Source organism: Hippocampus zosterae, chromosome 19 (assembly GCF_025434085.1).
Source record: "Hippocampus zosterae strain Florida chromosome 19, ASM2543408v3, whole genome shotgun sequence".
Taxonomy (NCBI): domain Eukaryota; kingdom Metazoa; phylum Chordata; class Actinopteri; order Syngnathiformes; family Syngnathidae; genus Hippocampus; species Hippocampus zosterae.
The window spans coordinates 6,296,017-6,323,383 of record NC_067469.1 but is presented as its reverse complement, the minus strand read 5'-3'; the positions used below and the strand labels follow the sequence as shown (position 1 = coordinate 6,323,383).

The following is a 27,367-nucleotide window of genomic DNA, read 5'->3' as shown; positions in this document are numbered from 1 at the left end:
GAAAAAAACGACATAGTATAGTATGGCATTTTTAGCCCGAAAAAAACGTCCATGTAGAGTAAGGCGTTTTTAGGCTGAAAAAAACGACCATGTATAGTCAGGCGTTTTTAGCCCGAAAAAAAAGACCATGTATAGTATGGGATTTTTAGCCGAAAAAAACGACCATGTATAGTATGGGATTTTTAGCCCGAAAAAAACGTCCATGTAGAGTAAGGCGTTTTTAGCCCGAAAAAAGCGTCCATGTATAGTAAGGCGTTTTTGGCCTGAAAAAAGACTTGACTTGTCCTGCACGATAGGCGTATTTGACATCCACTTTAAAGGGTTTCCAGGAAAAAGGAACTGTTATATTTTCACACATGACTGATGCAAGGTTTGAACCAGGGTTGCCTAGACCACACACAGGCATGAATACCTCTACACCACCAGTGACTGTGATTTGTCTTGCACTATATGCGTATTTGACATGCACTTTAGAGCGTTTCCAGAAAAAAGTAATAGTCATATTTTCACACATGACTGATACAGTGTTCGAACCAGAGTTGCCAGGACCAAACGCAGGTATGAATACCTCTACACTACCAGGGACTGTGACGTGTCCTGCACCATAGGCCTATTTGGACTGCACTTTCAAGGGTGCACTCCTTACTATACATGGAGGGTTTTTTCAGTAGTGTTTTCGGTCTAAAAACGCCTTACTATATACTGTCGTTTTTTTTGGCTAAAAATGCCATACTATACATGGTCGTTTTTTTCGGCTAAAAACGCCTTACTATACTATGTCATTTTTTTTCGGGCTAAAAACGCCTTACTATACATGGTCGTTTTTTTCGGGCTAAAAACGCCTTACTATACATGGTCGTTTTTTTTCAGCTAAAAACGCCTTACTATACTATGTCGTTTTTTTCGGGCTAAAAACACCTTACTATACATGGTCGTTTTTTTTCGGCTAAAAACGCCTCACTATACATGGTCGTTTTTTTCGGCTAAAACGCCTTACTATACTATGTCATTTTTTTCGGCTAAAAACGCCTTACTATACATGGTCGTTTTTTTCGACTAAAACGCCTTACTATACATGGTCGTTTTTTTTCGGCTAAAAACGCCTTACTATATACTGTCATTTTTTTCGGCACAAAAACGCCTTACTATACTATGTGTTTTTTTTCGGCTAAAAACGCCTTACTATACTATGTCGTTTTTTTCGGGCTAAAAACGCCTTACTATACATGGTCGGTTTTTTTTTTTGGCTAAAAACGCCTTAGTATACTATGTCGTTTTTTTTCTTCTAAAAACGCCTTACTGTACATGGTCGTTTTTTTTCAGCTAAAGACGCCTTACTATACATGGTCGTTTTTTTCGGCTCAAAACGCCTTACTATACATGGTCGGTTTTTTTCGGCTAAAAACGCCTTACTATACATGGTCGTTTTTTTTCAGCTAAAGACGCCTTACTATACATGGTCGTTTTTTTCGGCTCAAAACGCCTTACTATACATGGTCGTTTTTTTTCGGCTAAAAACGCCTTACTATACATGGTCGTTTTTTTTCAGCTAAAGACGCCTTACTATACATGGTCGTTTTTTTTCGGCTAAAACGCCTTACTATACTATGTCATTTTTTTCGGCTCAAAACGCATTACTATACTATGTCGTTTTTTTCGGGCTAAAAATGCCATACTATATACTATGTCGTTTTTTTTGGCTAAAAACGCCTTACGTTTTTTTCGGGCTAAAAACGGCTTACTATACATGGTCGTTTTTTTTGGCTAAAAACGCCTTACTATACTATGTGGGTTTTTTTCGGGCTAAAAACGCCTTACAATACTATGTCATTTTTTTCGGCTAAAAACGCCTTACTATACATGGTCATTTTTTTCGGCTAAAAACGCCTTACTATGCTATGTCGTTTTTTTTCAGCTAAAGACGCCTTACTATACATGGTCGTTTTTTTTCGGCTCAAAACGCCTTACTATACATGGTCGTTTTTTTCGGCTAAAACGCCTTACTATACTATGTCATTTTTTTCGGCTCAAAACGCCTTACTATACTATGTCGTTTTTTTCGGGCTAAAAATGCCATACTATATACTATGTCGTTTTTTTTGGCTAAAAACGCCTTACGTTTTTTTCGGGCTAAAAACGCCTTACTATACATGGTCGGTTTTTTTTGGCTAAAAACGCCTTACTATACATGGTCGTTTTTTTTCAGCTAAAGACGCCTTACTATACATGGTCGTTTTTTTTCAGCTAAAGACGCCTTACTATACATGGTCGTTTTTTTCGGCTCAAAACGCCGTACTATACATGGTCGTTTTTTTTCGGCTAAAAACGCCTCACTATACATGGTCGTTTTTTTCGGCTAAAACGCCTTACTATACTATGTCATTTTTTTCGGCTCAAAACGCCTTACTATACTATGTCGTTTTTTTCGGGCTAAAAATGCCATACTATATACTATGTCGTTTTTTTTGGCTAAAAACGCCTTACGTTTTTTTCGGGCTAAAAACGGCTTACTATACATGGTCGTTTTTTTTGGCTAAAAACGCCTTACTATACTATGTGGGTTTTTTTCGGGCTAAAAACGCCTTACTATACTATGTCATTTTTTTCGGCTAAAAACGCCTTACTATACATGGTCATTTTTTTCGGCTAAAAACGCCTTACTATGCTATGTCGTATTTTTCGGGCTAAAAACGCCTTACTATGCTATGTCGTTTTTTCGGCACAAAAACGCCTTACTATGCTATGTGGTTTTTTTCGGCTAAAAACGCCTTACTATACTATGTCGTTTTTTTCGGGCTAAAAACGCCTTACCATACATGGTCGGTTTTTTTTTTGGCTAAAAACGCCTTAGTATACTATGTCGTTTTTTTTCGGCTAAAAACGCCTTACTATACATGGTCGTTTTTTTTCAGCTAAAGACGCCTTACTATACATGGTCGTTTTTTTCGGCTCAAAACGCCTTACTATACATGGTCGTTTTTTTCGGCTAAAACGCCTTACTATACTATGTCATTTTTTTCGGCTCAAAACGCCTTACTATACTATGTCGTTTTTTTCGGGCTAAAAATGCCATACTATATACTACTGTATGTCGTTTTTTTTGGCTAAAAACGCCTTACGTTTTTTTCGGGCTAAAAACGGCTTACTATACATGGTCGTTTTTTTTGGCTAAAAACGCCTTAGTATACTATGTGGGTTTTTTTCGGGCTAAAAACGCCTTACTATACATGGTCGTTTTTTTGGGCTAAAAACGCCTCGCTATACATGGTCGTTTTTTTCGGCTAAAACGCCTTACTATACTATGTCGTTTTTTTCGGGCTAAAAACGCCTTACTATACATGGTCGTTTTTTTCGGCTAAATCGCCTTACTATACTATGTCATTTTTTTCGGCTAAAAACGGCTTACTATACATGGTCGTTTTTTTTGGCTAAAAACGCCTTACTATACTATGTGGGTTTTTTTCGGGCTAAAAACGCCTTACTATACTATGTCATTTTTTTCGGCTAAAAACGCCTTACTATACATGGTCATTTTTTTCGGCTAAAAACGCCTTACTATGCTATGTCGTTTTTTTTCAGCTAAAGACGCCTTACTATACATGGTCGTTTTTTTCGGCTCAAAACGCCTTACTATACATGGTCGTTTTTTTCGGCTAAAACGCCTTACTATACATGGTCGTTTTTTTCGGCTCAAAACGCCTTACTATACATGGTCGTTTTTTTCGGCTAAAACGCCTTACTATACTATGTCATTTTTTTCGGCTCAAAACGCCTTACTATACTATGTCGTTTTTTTCGGGCTAAAAATGCCATACTATATACTATGTCGTTTTTTTTGGCTAAAAACGCCTTACGTTTTTTTCGGGCTAAAAACGGCTTACTATACATGGTCGTTTTTTTTGGCTAAAAACGCCTTACTATACTATGTGGGTTTTTTTCGGGCTAAAAACGCCTTACTATACTATGTCATTTTTTTCGGCTAAAAACGCCTTACTATACATGGTCATTTTTTTCGGCTAAAAACGCCTTACTATGCTATGTCGTATTTTTCGGGCTAAAAACGCCTTACTATGCTATGTCGTTTTTTCGGCACAAAAACGCCTTACTATGCTATGTGGTTTTTTTCGGCTAAAAACGCCTTACTATACTATGTCGTTTTTTTCGGGCTAAAAACGCCTTACCATACATGGTCGGTTTTTTTTTTGGCTAAAAACGCCTTAGTATACTATGTCGTTTTTTTTCGGCTAAAAACGCCTTACTATACATGGTCGTTTTTTTTCAGCTAAAGACGCCTTACTATACATGGTCGTTTTTTTCGGCTCAAAACGCCTTACTATACATGGTCGTTTTTTTCGGCTAAAACGCCTTACTATACTATGTCATTTTTTTCGGCTCAAAACGCCTTACTATACTATGTCGTTTTTTTTCGGGCTAAAAATGCCATACTATGTCGTTTTTTTTGGCTAAAAACGCCTTACGTTTTTTTCGGGCTAAAAACGGCTTACTATACATGGTCGTTTTTTTTCAGCCTAAAAACGCCTTACTCTACATGGCTAAACATGGTCGTTTTTTTCGGCTAAAACGCCTTACTATACTATGTCATTTTTTTCGGCTAAAAACGCCTTACTATACATGGTCGTTTTTTTCGGCTAAAACGCCTTACTATACATGGTCGTTTTTTTCCGGCTAAAAACGCCTTACTATATACTGTCATTTTTTTCGGCTAAAAACGCCTTACTATACTATGTCGTTTTTTTCGGGCTAAAAATGCCATACTATATACTATGTCGTTTTTTTTGGCTAAAAACGCCTTACGTTTTTTTCGGGCTAAAAACGCCTTACTATACATGGTCGTTTTTTTTCGGCTAAATCGCCTTACTATACTATGTCATTTTTTTCGGCTAAAAACGCCTTACTATACTATGTCGTTTTTTCGGGCTAAAAACGCCTTACTATACATGGTCGTTTTTTTTCCGGCTAAAACGCCTTACTATACTACGTCATTTTTTCGGCTAAAAACGCCTTACTATACTGTGTTGTTTTTTTCGGGCTAAAAACGCCTTACTATACATGGTCGTTTTTTTTCCGGCTAAAAATGCCATACTATATACTATGTCGTTTTTTTGGGCTAAAAACGCCTTAGTATACTATGTCGTTTTTTTTCGGGCTAAAAACGCCTTACTATACCTGGTCGTTTTTTTCGGCTAAAACGCCTTACTATACTATGTCGTTTTTTTCGGGCTAAAAACGCCTTACTATACATGGTCGTTTTTTTCGGCTAAAACGCCTTACTATACTATGTCATTTTTTTCCGGCTAAAAACGCCTTACTATACTATGTCGTTTTTTTCGGGCTAAAAACGCCTTACTATACTATGTCATTTTTTTCGGCTAAAAACGCCTTACTATACTATGTCGTTTTTTCGGGCTAAAAACGCCTTACTATACTATGTCATTTTTTTCGGCTAAAAACGCCGTACTATACTATGTCGTTTTTTCGGGCTAAAAACGCCTTACTATACATGGTCGTTTTTTTTTCGGCTAAAACGCCTTACTATACCATGTCATTTTTTTCGGCTAAAAACGCCTTACTATACTATGTCGTTTTTTTCGGGCTAACATGGTTGTTTTTTTCGGCTAAAACGCCTTACTATACTATGTCATTTTTTTCGGCTAAAAACGCCTTACTATACATGGTCGTTTTTTTCGGGCTAAAAATGCCATACTATATACTATGTCGTTTTTTTGGGCTAAAAACGCCACTATGTCGTTTTTTTTCGGGCTAAAAATGCCATACTATATACTATGTCGGTTTTTTTCGGGCTAAAAACGCCTTACTGTACATGGTCGGTTTTTTTCGGCTAAAGACGCCTTACTATACATGGTCGTTTTTTTCGGCTCAAAACGCCTTACTATACATGGTCGTTTTTTGGGCTAAAAACGCCTTACTAAATTTACATGGTCGTTTTTTTTTCGGCTAAAAACGCCTTACTATTGTCACATTGCGAGGTGGTGGAGGACCCAAAAAGCAGTCAGGAGGGAGAAGCAGGATTAACTTGAAGAAGTGTATTGATAAAACACAGAATACTAAATCCTAAAAAAAGTCCTAAAAACACCTTACTATACACTGTCTTTTTTTTTTTGTCTAAAAACGCCTCCCTGTACATGGTTGTTTTTTTTAGTTAAAAATGCCTTACTATACATGGTCGTTTCTTTGGGCTAAAAATGCCTTACTTACTATACATAGTATGCTGTCAAATTAGTGCAATACATGGTAAGCTGTTGTGAAAGTGCTATATAAATCAGCATGTATTGTATTTTATTGTAAAATATGCAATTGCTAATGGTAACATGTAACAAAAAAAAATGCAGTCATGACTTACCATCCAATCACAAAAAAATGTCTCTTTAAATACACATTAAATTCCATGGATCGATTTGGGGTACTTTAAATTACACTAAGTACTTAAAGTATCATTAACCCCCGCCCGAAAAAAGGGAGTTTTAGCTGCACTGGACAATGCTGACATACTGTACATTTGAAAAGGTGAGGTTGATCAACATTTAAAGAAAATATGACCAAAACAAAAAAAAAATCTCGATCAGCACCTTTCAAAACACTCAAGGACACACAATCAAGAACAATAAAACCACAGATAAAATTATAAAAAGAGATGAATTTTAACTCTACATACATATATCAGCAAAGCTCAATCAGCTTTTGATCTGCATTGTGTAAATTTCCACCAAAATAAAAGCAGGGCACCACCAGGATGTTATGTTCTCTTCATTCTGCCGTTGATCCAAATTATTTGTATGAAAGGATAGTGAATGTACTACAGATGAGTTACATAAAATGGGCAATGTGATATGCTCTACCAGCTGCATTGAAGACGGGGAGTTGTTTCGTGGCCTGCAGTATATTGTCCATTGCCACATTTTCGCCATTTGATAATCAATACGGCTGCCAGTGCCGCGGCGACGATCGCACCCAAAACTCCTCCTGCAGCAATCGCTGTGCATAGCACAAAACACGACAAACATCATCCCATTTCTTTGTCCGCCAAAAATAACAAATACCGTTTACAGTACCTGCAACAATGTGCCCATTCTCCAAGAAGCTCTTGGGGTTGCCTTTTGGAAAAATGGCGAATTCCATGTGTTGGAAGAGCTCTTTCAATTGAGTCGAGTTAAATTTGGAACCATTCTAATGACATGACATAACGTGAAACGTATTAGAAAGTATTGATCAACAAGGTCGGACAACTGGTGACATTTGAGTGTTAAGGGATAAATAAACGTGCATTTGTGTGACGAGTCTTACTTTCTGAGTTTTGGTTTCCGACTCTCCATCCAATGAATTGTCATCTGGTAGAGAAAGGGGGACAAAAAAACCCCATCGACTTAAACTTAAGATGCACATGTGTGATTCAAACAGAGGAGTAAGTTGCGTGTTACTTAGCAGGATGATACTGATTTGAGAACATGCGTTACCGTCGTCAGCGCTGTCTTGGTTCAAGCCCGATCCAGCGAAGTCTTCAGTCACGTCACAAAACTGATGCAATGAACGGGAACAGTGATCAAGAAAAGAAGTGGGAGAATACAACTTTTCATAGTACGGCAATCGAAAAATGCATAACGTCTCAGTAGAAGGAGCCGCCCAACACAAGTCTTATGATTTGCTTTCTTCCTGGAGTATTTTTTTTTTAATCGCCGAGCATTTGCAGATTTTTTTCGGTATCTTGTTTATGAAAGGGTATACATCGCCAATGCTCGAAGTCACGGTAAACCAAGATGCAGTAACTATGAAAGACAAAGTTCAGTTTTGAATGACATACACGAGATACATGCAGGTATAGTTTCGGCAACGCAATGTTCGTTGCTCTAAGTTGCATATTTCGCTACGGGGAAAAATACTACAAACAGCTCTCGGTGTGACGCAGTACTGCAAAACAAACATACATATTCCGTATAACTATTACCGCCGTGTGGTCAGTACAGTAAATACTGTGTATGCGTCGGGTGATTTGCGGAAATGAGACGAATCTGCGAGTACAGAAATGAGGCGTTTAAAAAAATCAAGTGAATAACAAACTTACCGATTTATCGACAGTGAATATGGAGAGCAGAAATAGTGTCATGAATGTTTCCGTCATGTTTTATGCATGGAAGGCAGAGCGTCGTTTCAATTTTCTTCTCGGTTCTTGTGGTTTACCCCCGCCAGACACCATAGTCGACTTCTTCTAGCAGTTTCATGGCGATTGACAAATAATGCGCATTACCGCCACCTACTGGTACAAAGCGCGAACTGAAAAAGATCGCTCAACCACCATTTAAAACAAAGCAAATCTAACACTCAATACAAATCCTCTTAATCTCCGCCACTACAATTGTTGCCGACTTCGGGGTCGTTCGCAGGCTTCTGCAGATATTGCTGATTGTATTTTTTTAAAATCAGCTATTAGTAGAGAACGTGAACATTAAATAAATGCAGAAGGGCGCACGAGGACCCGAGTTGATGCTCCTGAAATGCATTTCCCTCAAATTAAGTTAATACAATCCTACACATTGCGCTTACCTCCACGTTTTCCGTCTTCTCAAAATTAACAGTGGCCCCACCTGCAATGCCCTTTATTTTATTTTTTAGCTGTTCCGATTCTAGTCCCACCTTTAATCGTTTCCCACTTTCACTCACAAAATAATTTTAGATCAAGCTGACAAGCTACATAGAAACAAAAATGACAAAATGCAGTTCAAATGTTAGAAGAACAGTTTAATCATACAGTCACAATTCTGCCTCCAAAAAAAGTTTGTTTTTCTTCATCTAACAGCTGGAAATGTACATAAGGCCACCTGAAAATGTACATGACTTTGACAGTGTGACAAAACTCATATGTTCATATTTATATAATTGACAATATTTTACAATGCTTTTTTTTTGCTTACAAGGTAGTAGCCGTTTCAAAATACAGCCTTTTTCTGTACAAAAATATTTGCCATATCCTGTGAGGTCAGCAGACAACTAAAAGGCAGCCTCTGATTTTGAGGATTTTTTGTGTGTTTGTTTTGTTTTAAAAATCCTTTTTTTTTTCTTTGAAAAGTGTCACACATCAGAAAGACTATCAACAGTGGATGTTTACAGCAGCTCCAGTACAAATAAGAGGCTGGCCTTTTCCCATAGATTTAAAAACAAAAATTACATGCCAGATTATGAAGCCTGAAACATTAGTCATTTTTTTTCTCTTTAAAATAACACTTGCTCAAATAAAACTGTGTACAGAATATTCAAAAGGGGGGTGTAAAGGAGTGATGAATATACACACGCCAAAATGCACACGCTTGTTTGCCTTTTTCTCCCCCCCCCCCTAAAATGTAGAAGACATCCCATTTACAGCATAAACAGTTACAAATGTACAACTGTACAGGGAGAATAAAAGCATCACTACAAGTTTGCAAGGCCTGTTAAACACAAGACATTTTTTTCTCACTTTAACTAATAATAATAATCTTACAATTACCAACTGCACATATACTACATATATTCTACAATCCAAAAAAGCCATCACTACAATTATTACAGGACAGTTGGATAGATTTGAGATGGGCCCCCACCGGCATCCAATCCAAAGAGTTGAAAAATACAAAACATTGGCGCATTTAAAAATCTGACTTAAAAATCCCTTCTTCCAAGTCCCAGTAATAATTCCATCTCATTTACAATGCTGGGGGAAAAAGCCCCCCCACTTTTAAAAATGTTGAGTCTTATGTGGTTGGGGGTGCGAGGGGATTCGTCCATCAACAGCGACCGGAAAGCAACAATTAAGAATCACACAAAAAGATGCTACACTAAAACTACTTTTTTTTTAAGATAGAGATGATTATTTAGTACATAAAAGTTAGCTCAGCGCAATATTCATTTTCTACTCCAAGACACTAAAAAGGATCAAGAGGTGAGCTCAAACGAAAATTCAACCTGACAACGGTACGATGTTAAATAATCGTCGCTCTGGTAAGTTTCGTTTCAAAACCGAAGCCCCTCTCTCATTTAATACCTTCTCTTGTTAGTACCTGTTACATCATGTGATAAATGCAAGTTTGGGCTCAGGTAGTCTCTTTGGGTACACCCCCCCCCCCAAAAAAAACAACAGACATCCAAGCTGCTGACCGATTCAATCGCTCAAGGGAGGTCAGAGTGGGAGGGCAAGGCAGGGGGGGAAAAAAAGGCCCCATTTAAATATAAAGCCACTAACGATTTGTTCTCCAACGTCAGCCCGACTAATTTCAAGCAAGCACAAAAGGGATTTTCTCAAAAGACCCAGGGCGACGAGGCTGTTTGGAATCAGCAGCTTTGGCATTGGGGGAGGGGGGTTACTATTGTTTCGACTTTGACACGGGGTCAAACGTAAATATGCAATTTCCCGGACTTGCACAAGTCGGTTTGAAAAACCAAAGGGAATGTTGTCACTCTGTTTTAGCTTTTAGTAGGTCACTTGCTGGTTGTGAATTGTAAGAAGTTTCGGCAAATGTATGTTGGGTTTTTTTTCCTCTACAAAGAATTTACAAGGTAAAAAAACAAATGTACAAAATGAAAACCAGTCAAATACATCGGTTACATAATTAACGGCCTTGTGCTTTACCCAACAAATAAAGCTAGCTCACTTATGCCGGTCATGGCGGGTGGGGTGGGGGTGGGGGGGGGTCAAATGGTACCTCACCTGTGGCAGCACAATAGCAGGTGTCAGTTGTCACAGCTGTTTAGGGTGAAATTGACTTTTTTAACCCCCCTCCCCCCAAAAAGGAGATCTTAATATACTTGGGGGGCGGGGGTCCATAATGTCGTCTTTGACTACATGAGGCCGTTTGTGGGGCCGCCGATTGGACCCAACTCGGAGCCACTCTTCATGTAATACTTTTCCAGTTTGGCCAAAATGTGTTTTCCGTAAGTGTACTTGCGCAAGGTGGCGATGTGAGGCCGGATCTAAGGAGGACAAGGTTGGGGTGGTCAACAACAGGTCATTTTCTTATTTTCATGTCAGGTATAATATATAATTGATATGAGATGAATATAGTCAATATTACTCATAATATAGGATATTAATATTTGATCAAAGATTATATTGGATCAATAAAAGTGTTGAATACCGTATTTCCAGCACTAAAAGGCGCAATCTACAATGCATCCACTATTCCGTTCGACTCGAGAGGCGTGCATGACCGCCTCCGAAAAATGTAAATTAACGATTACTTCAACGAAACGATGAAAATTGAAAATAATGCATCAAAACAGAAAGTCAAGCGGGGAAATCTCAAATATCTCAAAATAAATCCACACTGAATATTGCCCAAAATAATTTGGGGCGGATCTCTGGAATGGGCCAAAACGGCTGACTTTGTGCGAAATCAAATTGGCCTTCCGAAAAGCGCGCTTACCTTGTGCATGATGATTTTCCGCTGGGCGGGTTCGGCCATGTCGATCATTCTTTGGACCACGTAGTTGGCGTACTGGTCCTTCATCATGGTGTACAGGGCGCTGTGGGGGCCGTCCTTCTGGCAGCACACCTCGTCGATCAGCAGAGCTCTCTCGGCACGCGAGGAGTGGATCACGCACTTTTCCACAACGTTGCTGATGCGCAAACGACACCGCAGTCGTAATTCCACTGCGTCCCACCTCCCACCCTCCGTTTCACGGTTCCGTTTTAAGACGAGCAGCGCGGCATCATACCTTGCAAATTTATGTTGGCTCAGCAGAAGGACTTTCCCACGCACTTCCGCAACGATCTTGCTCTTGTCTTCCGGTCTGCCGTGCTCCAAGACATGCTGAATGACGTAGTTACCATACTGATCCTGAAGGGGGAGGCGACGGACGTGCAAGATCAACGATGGCATGTGCGGGATCAACGATTTTCACAAATGCATTACAAAGAAGTGGAATGACCCCCATTCATGTGACACTTGTGCACTCTATGGAACCGGTGAGGTCGGTCATGAAGAAATGCATGCATGTCACGGCGGGAAGATAAATGAGACGAGCCCCCAAACCCCTCCCGCGGTAACTTGATGATGTCATCACTGCAGAAGGTCAGACAAAACAGATGCTGCTGATTTGCAAAAAGGGACGGCGACCGGGGAACCAAACCAGCAGCATCTTTGCCCCTTCGGAAAATTGGTGATGGACACGTTACGGGATGAGGTAGGTTGAGCCAGAGCGGAAAGGGAGACACCACCACTCGGAACGGTTCCGGCCTGTAACCTCATCGTGCACATTTGCTTTCAGATGCATTTCCTGTCAAGCCTGTTCATTTCCGCTTGTCTTATTTTTGCAATCCAATTTTTTTTCCCCTTCCCGATTCAAGCATTTGAGGTTTCAAAAAGGAGTAAGCTCAGAAAAGAAACATCGGAATTAACAGGAGAAGCCGCAAGTGATCGCACAGAAGGGAAGCCTTGTGAGTCCTCGGTGCGATTAAGTGAGAAAGTAGAAAGGCAGGGGGGGATAAATTTAAAAAAAACTGTTGATTAGGGACGCGGAAAAAGTTGAGAACTCCATCTATTGTAACATCAAAAAATTAGAAGAGGGAAGAAGGAGAAAAAAAAAAACATGGACATCCTTGAGAGAGAGGCAAATTGCTCTGACCTTGAACAGTGCATCACGGGACACTGTATAATATGTTTTGGGTGTCATCTCCAATGATACGCCTTGATATTTCTGGATGGAATAGGTGAAGGGGGGAGGGGGGGAAGGGTGGATGTTTGAATATTCACGTCAGATGTGATGAAAGCTAACAAGACAAATATTTTTTTTTCCCCCACAAGCACAAGAATGATGAGTGACGTTCTGGGAGGAAAAAAAATCATCTGCAATTGAACCAAGTGCGCACGTTTGTTTACCTGACCCAGTTGCTCAGAGTGCTGATGCAACTCTTCCAGTATTGGCAAAGTCTGCTCCTGGGTGCAGTGCTCCAAAATCCTTTGGATGACTCGGCAGCCGTAAGGGTGCGTGGAGAGGACAAACACCTGAAAAGCAGCCGCGGGTAAAAACACTTTTTTTTTTTTTAAGCAGTCAGGTTTAGCGGCTTAGACACTTCAATGGACAAATACACACACAAAAAAAAACCATTGCTGCTAACAGAAAACCAGTCCGTCCTGCCAAATTAGCAAATCCTGCAAGCCTCTTTTTTAAAGTGCTTTTCTGCAAACAAACAGGCAATATGATCAGAATTTTGGGGCTTTCTTTCCGATAGAAGGCAATCATGGAAACATAAGTAAAAGTGACAAAAGCCTGGTGCCCAATTCAATGTTTAAAAAAAAAAAAAGCTGTCGTTTGTTATGTTTGAAACGTTAAACAATTTGGCCGTTGCCTGCGCCATTCAAAAAATGTGTACCGCATTTTCCACACTAAAAGGTGCACTGGTTTTTGAGGCGCACCACCAGAAAATATGACTTATTTTGAATGATGTCACCAAAATCAGAGATTTTTGAAAGAAAAAAAAAATCACCAGAGCAAAACAGCAATGAGGTTATTTCAAGCACTGATGAATTGAGGCACGGCATTGATGACAGCGGAGCTTGCGACCCTTCATTTTGTTTTCATGAACACGACACACATACCTGGCCTTGGAAGGCGTCTATAATGAACTGCAGAGCTTGCGGCTGGACACACTCGATGCACTTTTGCACCACATGGTTACCATTCTGGTCCTTCACGCACTTTAAAACATGGCCGTCCAGCTCACGAACGATGTCACTCTGAAAACCCCCAAAAAAATCGTTTGCGAGGAACAGCCGAGACCTTTCCAAACACCGACATCAGCGCGTGGAAATTAAAGCCTTGAGTCTTTTACGATGGAGGGGAAAAAAAAAGGTCAAACAGATTTGAAGAAAAATCTCACTTACAATTACCTGCTGGTCTGAAGAAATGGACTCTAAGGCTTTCTGAATGACCCTGCAGCCGTACATCTGTAAAGCCAAGGGAAGGACATGGCCGCGGATCCGAGTTGCCAACGCCAGCTTCTGGTCCGCGCTTCCAAACTGCAACAAAGAAAACTCAAAACATCTCAATCTGACATGACTCGACAAAGCAAAAAAAAAAAAAAGAAAATCTCTGCTCGCTAAACACCCGTCTACCTCAAAGAATTTCTGGATGACATAGTTGCCAAACACATCTGTCATCAGCTGGTATGCTGCTTGTAGGATCTCTCCGAAAACCATCTGTCTCTCGGCGGGACTGGCCCTCTCCAGTTTCTGCTGGATGAATCTGAGAGGTGAAATTATTATTTTTTAAAAAACATTCATCTCCATTGTTGGACAGAAAAAAAAAAAAGTTAGATGGCAATTTCTTCAACCAGGAACGTTCGTTTCGCAAACCTGGATCCGTGCTGGTCTTGCGAGAACTCCACCATGTGTCCAGGCAGGTCTCGGAGTTGAAGGTTTGGAAAGCGGTTGTTCCTGAAGTCTTCCAGGAGGCGGCTGCGGCCGGACGGCATCACGTCCGAGCGGCTGTAGCGAGGCCGAGACGGTGGGAAGAGCTGGCTGCTGGAATTAAATAGGCTCGAGGTGCCGCCGGCGCTGCGGTACTTGGCCTCGGCTCCGGGTGCTGCGGAGATGTAACGCCCACTGCCATTTGTCAAGCCACCTGAGATGATAGAATAATATACCGGTGATTGTAAAACTGCAACTCGTTTCTCTGGTCAATATGAATAACGTGATCAGGTTAGAATTTTTTTTTTGGGAATGCACAAACTGAAAAACTGTTCTAAAAATAGCTCACCAGTGATGAGATAATTGTGATTTCCTAGGATTGTTGTTGCAGTGACCACAGTAATGAATGGCCTATTTTGTAATTTTTTTTTTCATATATTGGACGCACTGGATGATAAGACGCAATCTGCAATGCATCCACAAGATGGAGCTATGTCCCTTCCGTTCAACTCTAGAGGCGTTCATAACCGCCTCCGAAAAACGTAAATGAACGATTATTTCAATAAAACTGGAAAATTTTAAAATGCATCAAAACAGAAAATTAAGCAAAAAAATATATTTTGCTCTCTTAATTCTTACAATAAAAATATGAATTACAGGCAGAACATTTGACAGTTTTACAATACCTGGCCCTGGCGTATTTGATTCACTTCCCCCGCCCCCATCTGACCATTTTAAAAACTAATATCGACCAGGCCCGAAGGATACCAGCATTAAAAGTAATTTGAATAAAATCATTTCAGAAGCGTGTATCGAACTTTTAGCCCCCATGTATTAATTCGTAACCAAGTAGTAGCTCTCAACTTTAAAAAGGTTGGCAAGCCCTGGCCTGTTCTTATTAAAAATATCAAATATTTTGGAAGACCCTACGGAGCAGCGAGTTTGCAGACAATGACATCTCTCTCATTCAGCTTCAACTCTCATGCAAATTAGCGGGTCGTCGTCAATGGCGGAAACCGTGCTGGACTCTAGCGACGCGGCGGAATGACAAATGTGCTCTCACCGAGGTGAAGGCTGGAGGAGGACCCGTGAGAGGAGGGAAGAGAAGGCGGGGGAGTGAGAGGCGAGTGGCCGGGGGTGAGTCCGATGGGGCTGGGTGAGGAGGAGTAACCCAGGCTGTTGTAAAAGGGCTGGCCGATGGGAGTTAAACTGCTGCTTCCGCGCTTGTAAAGATCCGAGCTCGTCAACAGGGAGTCCCTGCGAGACACGCTGCTACTCGTTGAGCTCGACACTACGGCGACAAAAGAAGAAGGGCGTTGGAATAAAAGCATATGTGGAAACATCGTGTGAATCTCGGGCTACCGACCCGACGAGCCGAATCCTCCGAGGGCAGACGCCAGACCCACGCCGAGCGAGCTGCCGGTGCTGCTGAAGCCCAACGAGGAGCTCTGCGGCGGCGGCGGAGCCGATGTGTGCGAGAAAAGCGAGCTGCTCTGAGAGGTGTTGGGGACAGAGCCGGAGCCGTAGAAGGAACTGGACTGCAGGCCGCTGCTCTGAGGGGGAGCCTGCTGCTGCTGCGGCTGAGGCTGCGGTTGAGGCATGGAGCGGTACATGCCGTTGGCCGGAGGGCCTGGCATGTTGTTACCGGAACCGGACGCGGACGCCGCAGCGGCTGGTTGGAGAAAGCAAAGAGGGTGAGACGAGGCAAATGAAAAAGTCGTCTCATGCGTCGTGTTCAATCCGAAGCCGATTTGGGTATTTAACATATATTCCCTCCTAAATTTTTTTAGGGCACAGATCCTGTTCCATGGAAGAGTGTCCAATTACAATTAATTTCATTTCCGCGCTGGATTATGAGGCGCACCTTCAGTGAATGGCCTATTTTGTCATTTTTTTCATATATTGGACGGATTTAAAGGCGCGCTGTGAGCTTTTAAGGATATGAAAGACTTTTCGTGCGAAAAATATGGTCCATCAAATAATGTATCCATCAAGATGATTGTTATTTCAGTCTCTTTTTTTTCCTTTAGGGGTACGCTGTGAGATTTTTCCAATTTAAAATGTACACTGGCTCCAGAATAGTGGCTAAATATGTCCAGAGAAAGGTGAGTTACGACCTCATCTTTTTCTGAGGGGTCTAACGAGGAAACCATGCGTAATAGAACAAATACTAAGACGTAAATCCGACTAGCGCTTGAGGAGACAAGAGTTGAACTAAGAAAATTTATGCAGACCAAAGCCAACAAATATCAGATGTCAACTTTTATTTGAAACCGTTGTCCTTTGTAGGTTGCGACCAATCGCCTCAAATCAGAAGTGCCGCTCATCCAGATTGCGACACGGTGCTATATTTACTTACCAGCCTGGGCTGCTGCGGGGTTGATGAGGAGAGGCGTTTGGACTAAACGAACTGGCCCGCCGAGGCCGGTTCGAGCACTTGGACCCATCACCAGTGCGCCGGTCTGGTCGTAATAAGCTGCGGGGGCCAACACCTGATAACCTGAGTGGGGAAAAAGCCAATTTGTCAAGCGATGATCTGAAATGCGAGCTGCAGATTGCAGGCCCCGGTTGCTGAAGGGCGCGTGTAACCGACCGGGCATTCCGGCATACGCCAGTGCGGGGTTTGCGGCGGCAGCCGCTGCAGCCAGAGATTCCTGCTGACTTTGTTGACCTTGACCGGGCGTAAGAGGACGCTGGTTGTTTCCCGTGCGCATTACCTGCCGGCATGTTAACGTCAGAAAACACAGCCTGGTCACTTTTGTACAAACCAAAACTAGTTTCAAACGCCATTGAAGGGAAAGCAGACAATGCGAGGCGTTAACTCTTTATGCCGCATTGGAAGCAAACAGCGCAGGTGTTGACGTGTGGAAGCTCTTTGACGGTCTTGCCTTGGCGTTCGCGACGACACGTGGTGCTCACCTGAGGTTGGCCCGGCCCTGGTCCCTGATTGGATGCTTGCTGATTCGCAGAGTGATTGGCAGTAGATGCGGCCTGTTGCTGAAAAAGGTTGGCCGGGTACACACCCCAAGGAACGCCATAATATTGCGGTGGAACCACCGTGGGCCCTGGGAGAGGAAAATAAAAGAACACTGTTGTCGTTTTCCAACTTATGGAATAGTTGGCACCTTGATCCACGTGACGGCGTTGAAAAGACCGGACGAGGTGTGTCAGGTGATCACCTGCAAGAGTCGCTGCTGCCGCCAGCCCCGCTGCCGTGTATGGATCAGCTCCAGGGGGTGCGGCGTTGATGATGTAAGGGTTTGGCACAAACGCGGGAGCGAGGCCAGCTAAGCAAAGTCAACGAAAATCAACAGAAAGGTCGGTTGCAGTTTCTCAAAAGAAAAAAAAAATAAAAAATTTTGAGTTCACTTCAGCACAGTAATCACCTTCACAAATAGTTGAACGATTTGAAATTGGCATTTTATATTTCTTCTCATTTATGCCATCAGAAGGAAGACATTCCACAGGACCGCCATTTAAAGAGTAAAAAGCGTCAAGTGCATTGGAAATGACACTTGCGGTCCTGCATTTTTTGGTTTGGTTCACACAGTGGATGTCAAATAGCAGCGTTGCACAGATCAGCTACTTTAGTGCCTTTTGCATTGTTTAACTCATTCAGTTCCAGCCAATTCTAGACCAAGTCTGAAAAGACGTTTAAAAACGTCTTTGGGAGTGAATGAGTTAAAAATGAGGGGGGGGGGGGGGGGATACTAGACCCAAGTAAACTTCTCACTAGAAACAGGGATTTAAAAACAACTTTTTTTATTTTTTTAATTATTATACGGCAACGTTACCAAGGTGCTGCTGTTGAGCCGCTGCCAGGGCATATTGTTGCTGCTGGGCTGCTGTGAGCTGCTGGACCGTGAGGGTATTTGACCGCTGGAATAACTAGAAAGGGACCAAAGAGATTGCTTCAAACTTACAATTACAAGTTCTTCATTCAAAAAAAAAAAAAAACACACACCTGCTGCTGCGAGCTGTAGTCAAACAACCCCACCGGGGTTCCGGAGGAGTCCACTTGAATCTGGTTCCCTGCATATTCAAACTGGAGGGATTCGACACCGGCTTGTTGTTCCATGCCACCCATGTTCTGGCCTTCCTGGTTCTGAAAGTCCTCCACTGGGCCCTTGCTGTGGTTCTGTTGTTGGAGAGCGTGAGCGTGCGCGTGGGCGTGAGCGTGCGCATGGGCGTGAGCATGGGCGTGGGCGTGAGCATGGGCGTGGGCGTGAGCATGGGCGTGAGCGTGGACGTGATGTTGGGTCATCATCTCCAATCCGGTCTGGTTCGGGCCCATCCTCTCCACAGATTCAGTTGGAGAAGCTTGACGGCTTCCTGGAGTTGGACTGAAAGACATAAATGGGACATAAATAAATAGGATACGAGTCCTCGGGCCTTAGAAATATTACGGGCTTTTCGGTAGGTTGGATATTTTGCCCAACCCCCCCCCCCCAAAAATGCCACACATACTTGAAGTCTTTGCAGTCTCTGTCCATGCCGTTCAGTAAACTTCTTCCATTGGCTTTCGCGGAATCGCCGTCGTCCCCCACCTTCATCTCAGGGCTCTTGTCTTCCTCAAACGGAGAGACTTTCTCGGGGCCATCATTCTTCTCTCTCCCGTCCTGGTCTGTATCGCCTCCGCCCTGGATTAGCAAGAACACAAGGTTATGTCGAGGGGTCACTCAACGGTGGAAATAAGTGCAAAAAAAAAAGACATTTTCAGGCATGAGACATTCGTGAAAGTAGACTAACGTTAAAAACCGCGAGTGCATTTCAACTCACGTAGCCGCCGTTCCGGTAACGGCCGTCCATCTTGTCGCCGGGAGACGAGCTCAGCACGTACTCCACCATGCTCACACCCAAACCTCCGCCCTCCGAGCGGGGCGAGAGCACCGAGTTGGCGTCGCCGTTGCCGTGGAAACCCTGACCCGGCCGTCGCTGGACCATAATTGGTTGGGAGACTGAATGGTCTAGAGGAAAGGCTGGCATCAAACAACTGCAAAGCTGGCCGTAAAACCTTTTACGGGTGGGAATTGTTTTCAAATCCGTTACAAACAAAACAAAACAAAACCAAAAAAAAAAAATTGGGGTGTGACCGTTCGAGTGACTCACGTGATGACCCCCAGGCATTGTCCCTCCACTCCTCTCCAAGAAGCATTCCTTTTCTTCCATCCTTGGCCAGTTCATCAGAGTCCCAGAGCTTTTTCGCCGGCAAAATCTTCAAAGGAAACAAAATCGGATGAATTGAAGCTTTTTTCCCCCATAAATTTGAGTAGTTATTGCGTTTGCAAAAAAGTCCTACCTCTCCCATTCCTCTGGACTCCAAAGCCAGAGCTTGAAAGTCATAGTTCATTTCATCCACAGCGCGGACCTGCGCCACAAACACCACAAACGCGTTAGCAGCACAGTTTTCAATTTCACCACTGCTCCCCGAGCCTTATTTTAATCATCAATTAATATGTTGATCATTTCTTCGATCAAGCAAATGCGAACAACCTGATCAACATGATTGGGGTCCCCGGTGGGCCAGCGATGCTTGCCCGGCGCGCAACCTGCCAGCTGCTCCCCGGCCTGCCTCTGGAAGAAGTAGCCGACCGTGGCGTCGTCCTGCGAACGACCGCTCAACGGCGGCTGCGGTGTTCCCGGCGTGGGGTTGCCCGTCCGATCCATGCCCTGTAAATGGGGGCCCCCTGTAGCCTGGCCCGCCACCGCGGCTAGGGGCCCTCCACCGTGAACCCTGACCCCTCCGGCCTCAGGAGCGCCATTTGCATGCAGCATCCCACCTCTTGTCTCCTGCCAGGCCACGTCATTCATACCTAGGATGCTGCATGGAATGCTCATTCCACGGGAAAGCCTAAAGAGAAGCGGGAGAGGTCACTCAATGGACAAATCGGGGACAACACACAATCGGATTCAAGATTTGTAGGAGAAAATGAATTTTGCTAACATTATTGTCATGTTTGTATTGCCTTCGTGACTAAAAAGTGTCTGGGAAGGCTGATATTTCTTAACTAATTTCGAGCAACGGGTCAGTTACATCACCATTGACTTGTGACTACGGCTGCAGTTTGTTTTCACGCCGTTTAGTTTGGTCGGCACAACCCTTGCTTTAGTTGTGCCTAATCGGTCATGAACTCCCTTTATCAGAAGCGTATGAAAGCGAGGAACAAGTCATATCACCAGTTGCTCAAATCCAAGAAAGCCATGTAACGAACGAGGCAGTGTTTTGAAAGCTATGTGGTCTTGGGCTCTTTGACAAAGCTCTTGAAAACTTGCGCCGACTACTGAGAACTAAAGGGGTTGTCCATTCCAAAGCCAATTTAATGGCTTAAATAAGCGTCTTTTTTTTTAATGACCACAAATTGCCCAGGGGTCATCCTGTCTACATTGGTTCTAGCTCAAACGATTGCTTTGACTCTGTTATTTTGTTGTTGGAATTTAAATTTGTGAAGAGACTAGCTTACACTCACAAATGAGTTGCTTGACAACATGCTGTCTATTTCATCACCAACAGAGTTTCTTCAAGATAAAGTTTGTTTTTTGAAATTGACGTTTCAATCAGAAGTTAGCTTATCCTAGCGAGGAGGCTGAGCGGTCAGAAATTTAATGGTTGAAAGCACAATTAAAAGAAAAAGCTTAATTTATAATACAACATAAAGCTGGCATCAGACTAAGTTTTGCTGACAACGTCCGAGATGTATTAAATCTTACAGTTGCTGTGGATACCCTGTAGTTTTCTAAAAAGGGTCGTACGTATTTTGGTTGCCTTGTACGAGATGAAAAGGGGGTAAAACATTAACAGCTCTGCACAACCACTTCGTCAACAAGCAAGTCGCAATTTCTTGCGCATGTTATTTGCTAAAAGACACTTCTCGATTAGACTGCATTTAAATCGTTATGCAATTACATAAACCGATGGTTTAGTGACCCAAACAGCTAGTCTAATAGAGACGCGTTCATTACAAACCGAGTGCTGAACAACAAAAAGCGGCATGGGAAAGGTATTAATGAGCACAACAAAAAGAACAAAACAAGTGCCGCTTGTTAGCATTCGTCACTAGCTTCGCTCGTGACCGTAAAAGCGGCGTTGTAGCATCGCTACGACCGGGCCTTATGTGTATACATGTAAAACTGCTACATATGAACACAGACCACCAGACAGAATGACAGTCTTTCTCGCACGATAACCATTATTCAAATATTACCAACCACATACCGATTGTTGCAGAAAACTGACGCCAGGCTAGTTCGACAGACAAGCTAACTAGCGAGCTAGCTGCTACCAGCGGCGATTTGGGTGTCTTAGACGGCTGGATATCCACGGGGGATTATTATTTTAATCATTCCGTAAAGTGATGTGGTTCCATTTTATCCTAACGTCCGATTTAAAACGGCATCTAAAATCGTTTCACTATTATTGACATTAGCAAGCTACACAAGCAGCCAGCTTAACGCTAGCCGCGCCGGGCCTGTTTATTATGGCTTGACATCAAAGTTTACTTGAGAAACAAGCGCTGCGTTTTGTTATATCAGATGATACTAGTTTTACCGAATATGTGCGGTAGATTTTATAACGAGGAGAAATGTCGCATCGGGTGCTGTGCTATCACTACTAGCCAACTGGATGTTGTGTGCGAGCTAGAAACCAAGCAAACTCAGCGGCTAAACAACATGGCACCCCTTCAAGTTGCAAACAGACGGGCCTATACCGCTAAACAAAAGGGGAAATGCTCGCACAACGGCGGCGGTGTGTAAAACACACGCGCGTCGCCACTTTCTTCTGTCTGTCGACACTGAAAAAGGAGCTCAAAATACTTACGCGTTGTAGTATGGAGAGAGGCTCCGGGCTTGAGGCACGCCGTAAACCAGATTCTATATTGTTTTGTTTCCTTGGAGAGAGCGCTGATTTCTGTGCAAGGCTTCGATAGCCTCGGCTAATAGTTGGCCCGTGCTGCTGCCCCCTGCGGGTGAAGAGCGTGTACTGCTTCCGTTGTGCGCTGCACAGCGGCGTGCAAAGGAAAGTCCCCTCCCAACCACTTCGTTCGTTGCAACGAGGGGTATTGCGGCTCTTTTCAGCGATCTGGTGTCTTTGACTCGACTCTCTGGGCTCAAAGGGACGACAGAGCATGAAAAGACTTGCTCCTTGCTTGCTGTGAAAACGGTCACCCATGACTTACATTCGTCCCCCTCGGCTTGTCATTTACTGTAATCGCACAAATTCATACATTTGTGATTTTTAAAAATGGCATTTGCGTCACCACTTCATCTCGATTGCATTCTCCTCAGCTAACGCTGAATAGGGATAGTCAGTCAGCACGGAAGGATTACGCGCTCTGTACTTTTTTAATAATTTATTGAAGCACTTTGCAGCAGAAGCAGAAGTAGTAAAGCAGGCTATAACCTAAAATACACAAATGAATATACATCACAATGTAAATGTGTATATAATTAACAATTCATTGAATAGCTTATGCTTACTGAATAACTTAATAAACCATGATTTCACATTATGTATTAATATAGTCATCATTATTCATTATTCTAAACGCAAGAAACTATACAGCAAAAACGTATCAAGTGGAATCGAACAAGTCCCAGCGGCCGAAACCCGGAATTGGAGCGCCGGCATAATTAACTCCAGTCGTAACGCAAATTACCCCGCTTGAACATAAAAGTGCAGTCGGACAAACATGACAGCTATGCAAAATAAAGAACTAAATAAAGACACTACTGTGATTGCAGACTTTGGCCCACGCGGTGTACAGTGCCGATTGCGAAAAGTAACTTACTGTGATCGCAATGCGGCTAACATAAAGCACAACGGGCCCAAGACAGAGCAAGCAAACAAAGCGAGCGTGCACGATTGAATCTAAAGAATAACTCTCCATATCTGATAAATAAACGCGGACACAAACGTAACACACTATTGGGCCATGCTGACCACAAAGTGAGTGTTTTCCCTTACAATACAAACTGCTATCCGGCATTTTATACGTCCGGTCACCTGTCAGTGGCAGCCCCGCCCCTCTTAAAGCAGCAGGTTGAATCCAACACTGATCATGGTGCTAAAATAGTGCCCGGTTCACTCAGATTTAGACCGCAGACCTAAAACACAATGTGGGGCAGGTAGTTAAATCTTTAAATTTGAATCATTTGGATTTACTGTCCAACCGTGTGGTCTTCTGTAACAAAAGGCCGGTTGAGAAAAAAATGACAAATTCCCCAAATACAAAAGAACAAACACAGTAAGTATGCGCAATAAACTGTAATGTTTAAAAATTGACTTGCGAAAAGCTTGGATTCTCTATTTTAGCCGAGGTTCGAAGTTTTCTGTCACATTTTGTGTGACCTAGTTGCCGAATCGGCTCTTTCATTGGTGATTCGAATCCTGGTCGTTTCTACCAACTCGTGAACGAACGACCCATTCACTTTTTTTCATTATTATTATTTTACGTGTTTAGAAACATCACTATTGTGCTCGACGACATACGTGACAGATATGTTGACATTTTAAGTATTTAAACAGTTCGAAGGAGTGCTAAAACATTTGGATGCGGTCATTCGGACGAGCCCTCCCCCGAAACCTCAGCGAGATCCAATCACCAGTTGCTTCACGAGCGGAAAGTTCCCTTCCTTATTTCCGATTGGATTGCTATATTTAGGAAAGCTCACTTTGCTTTATAAAGAGATCTCGCCGAGTTGTCACCGCACGGGAAAAAAAAGTGTTGCGGCCCAGACGCCCCAAAAAAACGCGACTTTTTTGAGGGGTCGATTCTTTGAAGACTTTTGCAATGGGGAAGGAAACGCAAATGGCGGCCGAGATCCGCAAGAAACTTGTGGTGGTGGGCGACGGCGCATGCGGGAAAACGTGTCTCCTGATCGTGTTTAGCAAAGACGAGTTCTTGGAGTTGTACGTCCCGACCGTTTTCGAAACTTACGTGGCGGACATCGAGGTGGACTCCAAGCAGGTCCAGCTGGCCCTGTGGGACACCGCGGGCCAGGAGGACTACGACCGGCTCCGCCCGCTCTCCTACCCGGACACGGACGTTATTTTGATATGCTTCTCCGTGGACAGCCCGGACTCGCTGGAAAACATCCCGGAGAAGTGGGTGCCCGAGGTGAAACACTTCTGCCCCAACGTGCCCATCATTCTGGTGGCCAACAAGAAGGATCTACGCAACGACGAGAACGTCAAGAACGAGCTGTCCCGACTTAAGATGGAGCCGGTGAGGCCCGAAGACGGCCGAGCCATGGCGACGCGCATCGGCGCTCACGACTATTTGGAATGCTCTGCCAAGACGAAAGAGGGGATCTGGGAGGTGTTCGAGGCGGCGGCGAGGGCAGCTTTGCAAAAGCAAAAGTCCCGACGGCATATTTTCAAACGGTGCGCTTTTATGTGACTGGGTGGCTCCAAGGACTCGCCGAGACGTGTTGTTTAAGGCCTGTTGGGGCAGTGCCGCTCCCTGATAAAGTGTGGCCAAAAAAAAGAGAGGAAGAGGACAATAATGGCCCGGAAGACTGTTTTGGCCACGCCGTCGTCTTCTGGTGCTGCAGGGAGTGTTTTGGACACAATCGTGGGTCTTATGAGCTGAATTCACTGGTGGAGGAATGAAAACACAACTATTTTTTTGCCTTTCCAAGCTCGCCATTTGTAGCTGAGAACGTTTTTTTTGTTTAAAAAAAGTGTATTTAAAAACAAAATATCCTGAAAGCTGAAAAAAGTGAATTGTGTTACATAGCACTGATTTACCTTGAAATATCCCCAACCAGAGAAGATGGATGACGTTAGTAAAGCTATGATAGCTTGCCACAACCTCAACCACTTGCCATCAGCCATGTAAATATATAGGAGATTGTTTACATGTTGTTAAGGGGAACAAAGGATGTGATTCTCCAGGAGGAAGGTTTAATCTGTCCAATTGCATCATTTACAACACATTTCTGCACACAAGGAACATCACAACAAGACGAGTTTGCCAAGCAAATGCCTTCCACAGCACTTTCTATTTTCATTCTTTCAACCACTGTGCAACGATTTTCGAGCGAAGAATCACATGTACGCGTTTCTGTGGACCGATCGTGGCGGTTAACAAGCTGGCCTATCGCTTTGCTAAAGCCTATGAACAAATTTCTGGGTCATGTTAACCCCATTGATTAAATATTTGGATTAAAGTTGGCCGTGTATCCTCTTCTCCAGTTCCTATTTTTCACGCGAGCCTAAAATTTGAATGACGAAAGCGATTTCACAATGAGAATAATGGAGTCAGTGTTTAATTTGAAAACGAAAGACCGATTCGCAGACTCCTTGAGCTCACGTTCTGCTCACAATTGACAGTACAAACATAAAAGACATTAAAGCTAAAAGCAGTCATGTTTGCACATGTTCACTTTTATTACCGTGAAACAAGTGTTTTTAAACGAAGTTGCACAGCATTGAACTCGATAGTGTTCATTAGGGATGGGCATTGAATTAAATTTCCATGTCATTTTTACATCAAATTGAAGCAGTAAACATTAAATGTTGCCTTATGTAAAAAAAAAAAAGATTTCCAAGTCGACATACTACAGAAATCGTAATATTTTGGATTCAGGGCCAACTATGCAGTCTAGTGCAATTTTTTTTTTTTTTTTAATGAAGCAGGGGTTAATGATTTTTGTCATTCAGGTACATTTTCAGCATATTATAGTCGTCGCTGGTCATGTTTGTTGGGAGGGCACTAACTAGTGAAGCGTTGACTCTAAAAAAAAATCTTGTTGTAGCGGTTTTGGTTTAGACCTGAACCAAGTTATGGTTCTAAAGCCTGCAGTTTGCAAGCACGGGTGAGCCAATCGCCGTGGCTCACTGCGGGACGAAGCCATTTGATGGCCGTAAAAATACAAAGTGAGACATTGGTGCGTTTTTGGGGAGCGCTCAAAAAAGTTGGTTTACGATGAAAACACTCATTCGGTTGGGACATGCTCATGACTGTATGTTGATCCACCTGAGTGTCCGAGGTATGACTATGAATGTATCTCCTTGTTGTGGACAAACGACACAAATGCATGTTATTGCTTTTCGGTTCTTTTTTAATTGATTTGAATCATTGATGGCAAATCACTGTCTAGTTATAAAATGTGTTAACTTTTGTCTTAGTGACACCAAGGGCAGAAAATGGGGAGTGCTGCAGGATTTAGTGTCTGTTAATCTTTGATTCTGAATCTTAAATGACGTGTGACTGCTGTCTGTAACAGTCGTCTGTCAATTTTTTTTTTTAAAGACTCTTTTATAAATTGTAATTATGCAAAAGTCGCATACCTGCCTCTCATGTGTTGCTGGGATTTTTTTGTTTGTTTTTTTGCTGATTCCAGGGCAGGAATGCATTGTGCTGCACTTCCTGATTATTCCCACACTAGCTCCCCTCTTGTGTTTGTAATTGTCAATGGATTTGTATTTACACGTATTACTCAGATGGGTCTGGTTTGCATTTGTCCATTTCTACAATTACGCAGAAGAAAACAAACCAAAAAAAAGCACAGAGTATGTGCTATGTGCCATGAGTATTGCAATCTAAACCATTTTGTGCATATGTACGTTGCGTATTTATGTAATACATTGAATTAGGTCATTTTTAATCGGGATTTGGAGCATTTTTGGGGGGTAAGAAAACACGCTGACGTTTTTCTGAAGCAATAAATAAAATGTGGTTGCCATGTTTTTGTTTTTCCTGCTTCTTATTTTTACCAGGAACTATTTAAATCATTCAGTACCAGCCAATTCTGTTCGAAGTCTGAAAAGACGTTTAAAAACGTCTTTGGGAGTGAATGAGTTAAAAATAATGACTGTACAGTATTCTTTCCCATCGTTCAGCGATTCGAGCGCATGTGTCACTCATACAGAGTTCGACTATAATTAGACCTGACGATACAAATGACTACCGGTAATAGGCGTACGGCAGAAAGGCGTTGGAATGTTTCTT

At 42.8% G+C, this 27,367-nt stretch overlaps 2 protein-coding genes and 1 long non-coding RNA gene across 6 annotated transcripts; 1 reads left to right on the top strand and 2 right to left on the bottom strand.

The window, feature by feature from the left end:
* Positions 1–4,916: 4,916 nt before the first annotated feature.
* LOC127592271 (uncharacterized) lies at positions 4,917–5,754 on the bottom strand. The gene is made up of 2 exons (XR_007960096.1): positions 5,560–5,754; positions 4,917–5,446 (listed from the first exon to the last, which is right to left on the bottom strand). It is a non-coding gene; the product is annotated as an uncharacterized LOC127592271 (long non-coding RNA).
* Positions 5,755–8,751: 2,997 nt separating this feature from the next.
* Positions 8,752–22,812, bottom strand: pum2 (pumilio RNA-binding family member 2). 4 transcript variants are annotated; one of them, XM_052052845.1, is made up of 23 exons: positions 22,231–22,811; positions 19,908–20,265; positions 19,714–19,782; positions 19,524–19,629; positions 19,194–19,381; positions 18,882–19,054; positions 18,379–18,757; positions 18,209–18,302; positions 17,594–17,701; positions 17,334–17,479; positions 17,008–17,131; positions 16,774–16,914; positions 15,781–16,086; positions 15,478–15,705; positions 14,361–14,628; positions 14,121–14,250; positions 13,890–14,024; positions 13,605–13,742; positions 12,885–13,010; positions 12,631–12,702; positions 11,722–11,843; positions 11,430–11,622; positions 8,752–10,977 (listed from the first exon to the last, which is right to left on the bottom strand). In XM_052052845.1, the coding sequence occupies exons 2-23, from the start codon at positions 20,250–20,252 to the stop codon at positions 10,846–10,848; spliced, it is 3,723 nt and encodes a 1,240-aa protein (XP_051908805.1). In that variant the 5' UTR covers positions 20,253–20,265; positions 22,231–22,811; the 3' UTR covers positions 8,752–10,845. The 4 variants fall into 4 exon arrangements, with proteins under 4 accessions (XP_051908805.1, XP_051908806.1, XP_051908807.1 ...); XM_052052846.1 differs by having other exon boundaries at positions 13,896–14,024; XM_052052847.1 differs by lacking the exon at positions 12,631–12,702 and having other exon boundaries at positions 22,231–22,812.
* Positions 22,813–23,948: 1,136 nt separating this feature from the next.
* On the top strand, positions 23,949–26,732 carry LOC127592268 (ras-like GTP-binding protein RHO). The gene has a single exon (XM_052052867.1). It carries the CDS (start codon positions 24,203–24,205, stop codon positions 24,809–24,811), a length of 609 nt encoding a protein of 202 aa, XP_051908827.1. The 5' UTR covers positions 23,949–24,202; the 3' UTR covers positions 24,812–26,732.
* Positions 26,733–27,367: the final 635 nt, after the last annotated feature.

What these genes read in the sequence shown, in the direction of transcription:
- pum2 (XM_052052845.1), bottom strand. Translation starts at nt 20,252, where the DNA reads ATGAGCATTCCATGCAGCATCCTAGGTATGAATGACGTGGCCTGGCAG. An exon ending in AGTCCAGAGGAATGGGAGAG is followed by an intron (nt 19,630 to 19,713) that starts GTAGGACTTTTT and finishes TTTCCTTTGAAG; the next exon opens with ATTTTGCCGGCGAAAAAGCT. An exon ending in AGAGACTGCAAAGACTTCAA is followed by an intron (nt 18,758 to 18,881) that starts GTATGTGTGGCA and finishes TATGTCTTTCAG; the next exon opens with TCCAACTCCAGGAAGCCGTC.
- LOC127592268 (XM_052052867.1), top strand. Translation starts at nt 24,203, where the DNA reads ATGGGGAAGGAAACGCAAATGGCGGCCGAGATCCGCAAGAAACTTGTG.